The sequence below is a fragment of the Salvelinus fontinalis genome, chromosome 33 (assembly GCF_029448725.1).
Source record: "Salvelinus fontinalis isolate EN_2023a chromosome 33, ASM2944872v1, whole genome shotgun sequence".
Lineage (NCBI taxonomy): Eukaryota > Metazoa > Chordata > Actinopteri > Salmoniformes > Salmonidae > Salvelinus > Salvelinus fontinalis.
In genome coordinates this window covers 9,063,720-9,073,719 of record NC_074697.1, presented here as the reverse complement: position 1 = coordinate 9,073,719, position 10,000 = coordinate 9,063,720, and the positions used below count along the sequence as shown (strand labels likewise).

The following is a 10,000-nucleotide window of genomic DNA, read 5'->3' as shown; positions in this document are numbered from 1 at the left end:
AGACAGTGTTGTTAGACAGTGTTGTTAGACAGTGTTGTTAGACAGTGTTGTTACAGGCAGTGTTGTTAGACAGTGTTGTTAGAGACAGTGTTGTTAGACAGTGTTGTTACAGACAGTGTTGTTAGACAGTGTTGTTAGACAGTGTTGTTAGACAGTGTTGTTAGACAGTGTTGTTAGACAGTGTTGTTAGACAGTGTTGTTAGACAGTGTTGTTAGACAGTGTTGTTACAGGCAGTGTTGTTAGACAGTGTTGTTAGACAGTGTTGTTAGACAGTGTTGTTAGACAGAGTTGTTAGACAGTGATGTTACATACAGTGTTGTTAGACAGTGATGTTAGACAGTGTTGTTAGACAGTGTTGTTAGACAGTGATGTTACAGACAGAGATGTTGTCATTATTCACCTCCACAACTTAGCAGAAAAAAAGATGTCAGGCTAGGACTTCTGTATCCATTACTTCCATCTGGTATTCATGAGTGTGTGTGCTTCTGTGTGTGTGCGTGTGTGTGTCCGTGTGTGTGTGTCCGTGTGCGTGTGCGCGTATGTCATCTTGTGTTAGAAATAGGCTGAATCTATTATACTGTGAGTGCCTACAATATGAGGTCAGCCAGTGAAAATGAAAGACATACGGTAGCAGAAAATAGCAGAGAACTATACTATGTCTTTAATTAGGGTGAGTGTGGGGATACAGCACATCCTTATTCTACCAAGTGTATAGATAATTGAGCCTCATCTCTGGTGGGAAAATCTTCAAATGGCTCCTGTCTCCTTCCTCTCATATGAGGAAAAACACTTTAAACATTTGCACACATATACAAGTGGCCTTTGCCACACAGGCACACACACACACACACACACAATCTGCCAGGCATCTGTCAGTGAGGGGTTCTTTGCTGTAGTTTTTCCTGCTGTATCTCCAACATCTCCCTGTAGAGTTTCAGCGTCTGTTCAAAACCACTCTGACAAACTCTAAAATGCCTAGCTGTGGTTACCATGGCGCTATGGGCTCTGGCAGCGCTCCAGGTAGAAGATGCACAGATCTACTTTACCGACGTCATTGTCCCCTTGGGCAACATTTATTGCAGTGTCATGCACACACTTTAACATTATGTTTATGAAAAGGACAACACCAATATACTAGGACCAGCTAACACCAACCTAAACCATTAGGGGATAAATACAAAACTGATCTTAGATCAGTGTCTAGGGACACAGCATACGGTAGCTACGGGACAAGCTGTAAAGGGAAAAGAAGAGTAGAGGAGGTTGGAGAGCTCTGCCCTAGAGCCCTAAAGAGGGAAGATGACAAGACATAAGGCTGGTTAATTGACTTCGTCCCGCGGTTGACAAACTCTCGACAGGTTAGCCTGGCTGCTTGGATCAGACTCAGGTAGAGTGACAGGCAGAGTGTATGAAACAGGATCACCCTGCACTGTCTATCAAAGCAGAGCAGAGAAGAGAGAGGACCTTGTCTCGGAGCTACAGCCACACAGTCAGAGTCAGACAGACTGAGAGTGTAGAGAGCTGGCCTCAGTCCCACATCTGAATCCTGGGAGACTGACTCATTAAAGTTACTGTACAGCACCTGTACAACACACACGCACGCGCGCACACACACACACACACACACACACACACACACACACACACACACACACACACACAGGTGATAAGAAGCTCTCACAGTGAGACAGCAAGGACACTTCAGGTGACACACAGATGACTGTTTTTGAAAGATCTTTGAGTCCCTACTTTCCCTTGAGCCACTTTAGTTTGATGTCGAGGTCAGGTGTGCTATGAAACTACTGTAGCACTTCTCCAGCAGCACACAGGCACAGTTTGGGAGTCAGAGTTCCTCCTCAGTCCAGTACTCATTATAGTCTTATCTCTGTGGGCACTGCCCTGTGTATCAAACACTTCAACTCTGTGGGCCCTGCCCTGTGTATCAAACACTTCAACTCTGTGCGCCCTGCCCTGTGTATCAAACACCTCAACTCTGTGGGCCCTGCCCTGTGTATCAAACACCTCAACTCTGTGGGCCCTGCCCTGTGTATCAAACACCTCAACTCTGTGGGCCCTGCCCTGTGTATCAAACACCTCAACTCTGTGGGCCCTGCCCTGTGTATCAAACACCTCAACTCTGTGGGCCCTGCCCTGTGTATCAAACACCTCAACTCTGTGGGCACTGCCCTGTGTATCAAACACATCAACTCTGTGGGCCCTGCCCTGTGTATCAAACACATCAACTCTGTGGGCCCTGCCCTGTGTATCAAACACCTCAACTCTGTGGGCACTGCCCTGTGTATCAAACACCTCAGCTCTGTGGGCACTGCCCTGTGTATCAAACACCTCAACTCTGTGGGCACTGCCCTGTGTATCAAACACCTCAACTCTGTGTTCTCTGCCCTGTGTATCAAACACCTCAACTCTGTGGGCACTGCCCTGTGTATCAAACACCTCAACTCTGTGGGCCCTGCCCTGTGTATCAAACACCTCAACTCTGTGGGCCCTGCTCTGGGTATCAAACACATCAACTCTGTGGGCCCTGCCCTGTGTATCAAACACCTCAACTCTGTGGGCCCTGCCCTGTGTATCAAACACCTCAACTCTGTGGGCCCTGCCCTGTGTATCAAACACATCAACTCTGTGGGCCCAGCCCTGTGTATCAAACACCTCAACTCTGTGCGCCCTGCCCTGTGTATCAAACACCTCAACTCTGTGGGCGCTGCCCTGTGTATCAAACACCTCAACTCTGTGGGCGCTGCCCTGTGTATCAAACACATCAACTCTGTGGGCCCTGCCCTGTGTATCAAACACCTCAACTCTGTGGGCCCTGCTCTGGGTATGCAGTTGTCTTAGCATGTGTTTACATTCCCGTAACTCGACATCTCTCTGCGTATGAAAGCTAGTAACTTTGTGTATGGGTGTGCATGGTACTGTATGATTTTGTATCAGTGGAGGCTGCTGAGGGGAGGACGGCTCATAATAATGGCTGGAACGGAACAAATGGAATGGCATCAAACACCTGGAAACCATGGAAACCACGTGTTTGATGTGTTGGATACCATTCCACCAATAACACTCCAGTCATTACCACGAGACCGGCCTCCCCAATTAAGGAGCCACCAGCCTCCTGTGTTTTGTGTACTGTACAGTGTGTATTTCCCTGTGTGTATTTATGTGTGTGTGTTCTGTAGAGGGAGCGAGGGAGAGGCCAGGGAGCAAGGTGAACCTGGCTCTCCTCTCCACAGTCTTTCCATATTCCATGTGTAATTACATACCTCCTCTTATAGAGAGCAGAGCTCTGAACCGAGCCAGCTACAGGAAAGAGCTACTGTTTCTCCCTCTCTCTCAGTGTGTGTGTGTGTGTGTGTGTGTGTGTGTGTGTGTGTGTGTGTGTGTGTGTGTGTGTGTGTGTGTGTGTGTGTGTGTGTGTGTGTGTGTGTGTGTGTGTGTGTGTGTGTGTGTGTGTGTGTGTGTGTGTTTTATCCACCAGTGTTTTTGTAATCTTAGCTGATTTGTTCTAGGATGTTGATTACAGATTGATTGTGTCATGTTTCCCTCTAAATACATTCATTTTGATTGATTGATAGTTTGAAAGAACCGAAACAAGCACATGTTGTATGATGTTATTCAGTGTGGTCAAAATGTTCAATGTTCCCTGCTTGCTGAGTGAGTCCATGCATCGATGGCCATGTGTGGGAACCTGTCAAAACAACATGGCAGTTTTCATTCATATCAATGATCACAATGGGCATCTGTGCCGTTCCTGCATCCTCCCTAAACCCCCTCTCCTCCACCCGCCCCCCACTCCTCAGTCAAGAAATAATCTTCTCTTCGCAGTCTTGTTCTTCCGTCTCAGCCTGAGGCAGAGTCAGAGAAGGACTGTCTCTAGTCTCCATTAGCTTGTTTGTTTTCCATCAGACAGGCTCGTCTCAAATGGTGCTGTGTCATTCCTTTGGAGGCCTCTCTCACAATTCAAACAATAACAGCTCTATTCACCTCCCCACCTCCACACAAACTGCTCTGCCCTGACTCCCCTGTCTCTCCCCAAAACAAAGCATTTAGTCATGACTCAGTCAAATAATTGTACTTTTGTTAAGGGCCAATGTGATAGATAGAGCTGGCAGTCAGGGCAAAGGAATGCACTTCAATAAAGCTGCCTTTGAAACATTTGCTTAGGAAATGTCGAGAGAGAGAGAGCGAGAGAGCGAGAGAGAGAACAGATTAGTTCAGCAGCTGCTGGTGGCACGAGGCCATCAGTTCACCTTAGACCTGAGCTGTGGGGCTGTGGTCTCTCTCTACACACCACATCACTGTTCTCAGGTAGATACAGTATGGAGATCTTGAGCTTAAAACTAGACCAGGATTCAGATTTTGGTGTGAAAATGTTGGTAGGAAGCTAGTATGGCTTGGCATTTTGTTTATTCATCTCTCTCTCTCTCTCTCTCTCTCTCTCTCTCTCTCTCTCTCTCTCTCTCTCTCTCTCTCTCTCTCTCTCTCTCTCTCTCTCTCTCTCTCTCTCTCTCTCTCTCTCTCTCTCTCTCTCTCTCTCTCTCTCTCTCTCTCTCTCTCTCTCTCTCTCTCTCTCTCTCTGTTTCCCCTCAGTATTTCAGAGTGTATGAGTGACAAACTGGGTACAGACTGTTGTCTGGCTGTCAGACAGCCTGCACACATCCCCAAACCCCTCACCACACCATCCCGCCAACTCAACACAACACTCACATTGCCATGCTAACCGCACTTCCAGAAGCCAGGGCAACTAATCAAACCAGCATCCTTCTCTTGTCAACTGCCATACAAACCCCATAACTCCCAACCCCTCTCTCTCTGTATCTCTCTCTCTCTCTCTTTCTCTCTGTATATCGCTCTCTGTATCTCTCTCTATCTCTATCTCTGTATCTCTCTCTCTGTGTCGCTCTCTCTGTATCTCTCTATTTGTATCTCTCTATGTATCTCTTTCTCTCTGTATCTCTCTCTCTATGTATCTCTCTCTCTGTATCTCTCTCTCTCTTTGTCTCTCTCTCTGTACCTCTCTCTCTCTATCTCTCTCTCTCTGTATCTCTCTCTCTATCTCTATCTCTGTATCTCTCTCTCTGTATCGCTCTCTCTGTATCTCTCTATTTGTATCTCTCTATGTATCTCTTTCTCTCTGTATCTCTCTCTCTATGTATCTCTCTCTCTGTATCTCTCTCTCTCTTTGTCTCTCTCTCTGTACCTCTCTCTCTCTATCTCTCTCTCTCTGTATCTCTCTCTCTATGTATCTCTCTCTCTGTATCTCTCGCTCTCTTTGTCTCTCTCTCTGTACCTCTCTCTCTCTATCTCTCTCTCTCTGTATCTCTCTCTGTATCTCTCTCTCTTTGTCTCACTTTCTCAAACATGCACCACCTCTCAGTTCAGCTTGTCAGATATCTCAAACCACAGGTTTGGGATCAGAGGACAGCCTACATAAATACTTGTAGACAGTGTTTTAAAAAAAAATGTGATGACACCCCCATCTCCAGTCATGTAAATCCCCCCCACCCCTAGCTCCAGTCATGTAAATCCCCCCCACCCCCAGCTACAGTCATGTCAATCCCACCCATCTCCAGTCATGTAACCCCCCCCCACCCCTAGCTCCAGTCATGTAAATCCCCCCCACCCCCAGCTCCAGTCATGTAAATCCCCCCCACCCCCAGCTACAGTCATGTCAATCCCACCCATCTCCAGTCATGTAACCCCCCCCCCCCCCCCCCACCCTAGCTCCAGTCATGTGAATCCCCCCCACCCCCAGCTCCAGTCATGTAAATCCCCCCCCGCTCTAGTCATGTAAACCCCCCCCAGCTCCAGTCATGTAAATCCCCCCCACCCCCGGCTACAGTCATGTAAATCCCCCCCACCCCCAGCTACAGTCATGTACATCCCCCCCACCCCCAGCTCCAGTCATGTAAATCCCTCCCAGCTCCAGTCATGTAAATCCCCCCCACCCCTCCCATCCCCAGCTCCAGTCATGTAAATCCCCCCTCCCCACCCCTGTAAATCCCCCCCCCCCCCCCCCCCCAGCTTACAGTCATGTAACCCCCCCCCCCCCCACCCCAGCTACAGTCATGTAAATCCCCCCATCCCCAGCTCCAGTCATGTAAATCCTCCTCAGCTCCAGTCATGTAAATCCCCCCCCACCCCTCTCATCCCCAGCTCCAGTCATGTAAATCCCCTCTCCCCACCCCTGTAAATCCCCCACTCCTCCCTCCCCCAGCTCCAGTCATGTAAACCCCCCCCCCACCCCTGTAAATCCCCCACTCCTCCCATCCCCAGCTCCAGTCAGGTAAATCATGTAATCCTTTCTTTATTCTCTGTAGTTAACTATTACAACACAATGGAACTGCTATACTGTACTGAAGGTTATATGTAGTACCACATATGAATTTGTGCTAACACACACACACACACACACACACACACACACACACACACACACACACACACACACACACACACACACACACACACACACACACACACACACACACACACACACACCTCCGTCATAAATATTGAAGTGGTGTGGGGTTTCCAGTTGAAAGCAGCCCGCTCTCTATACTGTGTGTCATTGTTGAATAATTGATTCTCCTTCCTTCCATATCTTCTATGGTCACAATGAACAGTGTTGTTTCTAAATCCGGTTCCCTCTTCAGGAGTTGAACGCTGTATATACGTTCTCTTAGAGATGGAAGTGAAGGAAAACGTCACATTTAGTCAGCTTGTCATAATAAGCTCCACAAGGCTTGCACTGGTGGGTTCACTCAACACTGTGTATTAGCTTTGGACTCAAAACATTTATTATATTATTTCAAAAAATGCAATGTCAACAGAAGACATTTAATCTGACAATGTTGTGTGTGTTTTCCAGGTATTCTCATCAGAAGACATTTCATCTGACAATGTTGTGTGTGTTTTCCAGGTACGAGATCAGGTATGACAAGGAGGACTACCTGCTGAGGGTGAAGAAGGCATCGGCCAGTGACGAGGGCACCTTCACCTGCCTGGCAGAGAACCGGGTGGGCAAGGTGGAGGCCTCTGCCAGCCTCACCGTCAGAGGTGAGTGAGGGCTGTCCACTGGCTCTCACCTCTATCCATCTTTCATCCTATAACCCTGAGCAAGCTCAGAATGCCAGTCAGGAAAGCTTGGCATCTTATAATTGTTTTTGATTTTATGACAAGTAGTATGACTAGTAGTGTGACTGGTAATATGACTAGTAGTATGACTAGCAGTATGACTAGTAGTGTGACTAGTAGTGTGACTAGTAGTGTGACTAGTAGTATGACTAGTAGTGTGACTAGTAGTATGACTAGTAGTGTGACTAGTAGTGTGACTAGTAGTATGACTAGTAGTGTGACTAGTAGTATGACTAGTAGTGTGACTGGTAATATGACTAGTAGTATGACTAGTAGTATGACTAATAGTATGAATAGTAGTGTGACTGATAGTATGACTAGTAGTATGACTAGTAGTATGACTAGTAGTATGCCTAGTAGTATGACTAGTAGTGTGACTAGTAGTATGACTAGTAGTGTGACTAGTAGTATGACTAGTAGTGTGACTAGTAGTGTGACTAGTAGTATGACTAGTAGTGTGACTAGTAGTGTGACTGGTAATATGACTAGTAGTGTGACTGGTAATATGACTAGTAGTGTGACTAGTAGTATGACTAGTAGTGTGACTAGTAGTGTGACTGGTAATATGACTAGTAGTGTGACTAGTAGTATGACTAGTAGTGTGACTAGTAGTGTGACTAGTAGTATGACTAGTAGTGTGACTAGTAGTGTGACTGGTAATATGACTAGTAGTGTGACTAGTAGTATGACTGGTAATATGACTAGTAGTATGCCTAGTAGTGTGACTAGTAGTATGACTAGTAGTGTGACTAGTAGTGTGACTGGTAATATGACTAGTAGTGTGACTGGTAATGTGACTAGTAGTGTGACTGGTAATATGACTAGTAGTGTGACTAGTAGTATGACTAGTAGTGTGACTAGTAGTATGACTAGTAGTGTGACTAGTAGTATGACTAGTAGTATGACTAGTAGTGTGACTGGTAATATGACTAGTAGTGTGACTAGTAGTGTGACTAGTAGTGTGACTGGTAGTATGACTAGTAGTATGACTGGTAATATGACTAGTAGTGTGACTGGTAGTATGACTAGTAGTGTGACTGGTAATATGACTAGTAGTGTTACTGGTAGTATGACTAGTAGTGTGACTGGTAATATGACTAGTAGTGTGACTAGTAGTATGACTAGTAGTATGACTAGTAGTATGACTAGTAAAGTGACTAGTAGTATGACTAGTAGTATGACTGGTAATATGACTAGTAGTGTGACTGGTAATATGACTAGTAGTGTGACTAGTAGTGTGACTAGTAGTATGACTGGTAATATGACTAGTAGTGTGACTGGTAGTATGACTAGTAGTGTGACTGGTAATATGACTAGTAGTATGACTGGTAATATGACTAGTAGTATGACTGGTAATATGACTAGTAGTATGACTAGTAGTATGACTAGTAGTATGACTAGTAGTATGACTAGTAGTATGACTAGTAGTGTGACTAGTAGTATGACTAGTAGTATGACTGGTAATATGACTAGTAGTGTGACTGGTAATATGACTAGTAGTGTGACTGGTAATATGACTAGTAGTGTGACTGGTAATATGACTAGTAGTATGACTGGTAATATGACTAGTAGTATGACTGGTAATATGACTAGTAGTGTGACTGGTGATATGACTAGTAGTGTGACTAGTAGTATGACTGGTAGTGTGACTAGTAGTTTGACTAGTAGTGTGACTAGTAGTGTGACTAGTAGTATGACTGGTAATATGACTAGTAGTATGACTAGTAGTGTGACTAGTAGTATGACTAGTAGTATGACTGGTAATATGACTAGTAGTATGACTAGTAGTGTGACTAGTAGTATGACTGGTAATATGACTAGTAGTATGACTAGTAGTGTGACTAGTAGTATGACTAGTAGTGTGACTAGTAGTGGGACTGGTAATATTACTAGTAGTGTGACTGGTAGTATGACTAGTAGTGTGACTGGTAATATGACTAGTAGTATGACTAGTAGTATGACTAGTAGTGTGACTGGTAGTATGACTAGTAGTATGACTGGTAATATGACTAGTAGTGTGACTGGTAGTATGACTAGTAGTGTGACTGGTAATATGACTAGTAGTGTGACTAGTAGTATGACTAGTAGTATGACTAGTAGTATGACTAGTAGTGTGACTAGTAGTATGACTAGTAGTATGACTGGTAATATGACTAGTAGTGTGACTGGTAATATGACTAGTAGTGTGACTAGTAGTATGACTAGTAGTGTGACTAGTAGTATGACTAGTAGTATGACTAGTAGTGTGACTGGTAATGTGACTAGTAGTGTGACTGGTAATATGACTAGTAGTGTGACTAGTAGTATGACTAGTAGTGTGACTAGTAGTATGACTAGTAGTATGACTAGTAGTGTGACTGGTAATGTGACTAGTAGTATGACTAGTAGTGTGACTAATAGTGTGACTAGTAGTATGACTAGTAGTGTGACTGGTAGTGTGACTAGTAGTATGACTAGTAGTGTGACTGGTAATATGACTAGTAGTGTGACTAGTAGTGTGACTAGGAATGTGACTAGTAGTATGACTAGTAGTGTGACTAGTAATGTGACTGGTAGTATGACTGGTAGTGTGACTAGTAGTATGACTAGTAGTGTGACTAGTGGTGTGACTGGTAATGTGACTAGTAGTATGACTAGTAGTGTGACTAGTAATGTGACTAGTAGTATGACTAGTACTGTGACTAGTAATGCGACTGGTAGTATGACTAGTAGTGTGACTAGTAGTATGACTAGTGCTGTGACTAGTAATATGATTAGTAGTATGACTAGTAGTGTGACTAGTAGTATGACTGGTAGTGTGACTAGTAGTATGACTAGTAGTGTGACTAGTAGTGTGACTAGTAGTAT

The 10,000-nt window shown here is 45.0% G+C and overlaps 1 protein-coding gene across 12 annotated transcripts in view; it reads left to right on the top strand.

Moving 5' to 3' along the window:
- The window catches only part of robo2 (roundabout, axon guidance receptor, homolog 2 (Drosophila)), a 768,110-nt gene that overhangs the window by 639,195 nt on the left and 118,915 nt on the right, over window positions 1-10,000 (top strand). For all 12 annotated transcript variants that reach the window (XM_055896664.1, XM_055896669.1, XM_055896667.1 and 9 more), the window contains one exon: window positions 6,939-7,075. In XM_055896664.1, coding sequence (XP_055752639.1) covers window positions 6,939-7,075 — 137 coding nt within the window. The remainder of the gene's footprint in view (window positions 1-6,938; window positions 7,076-10,000) is intronic.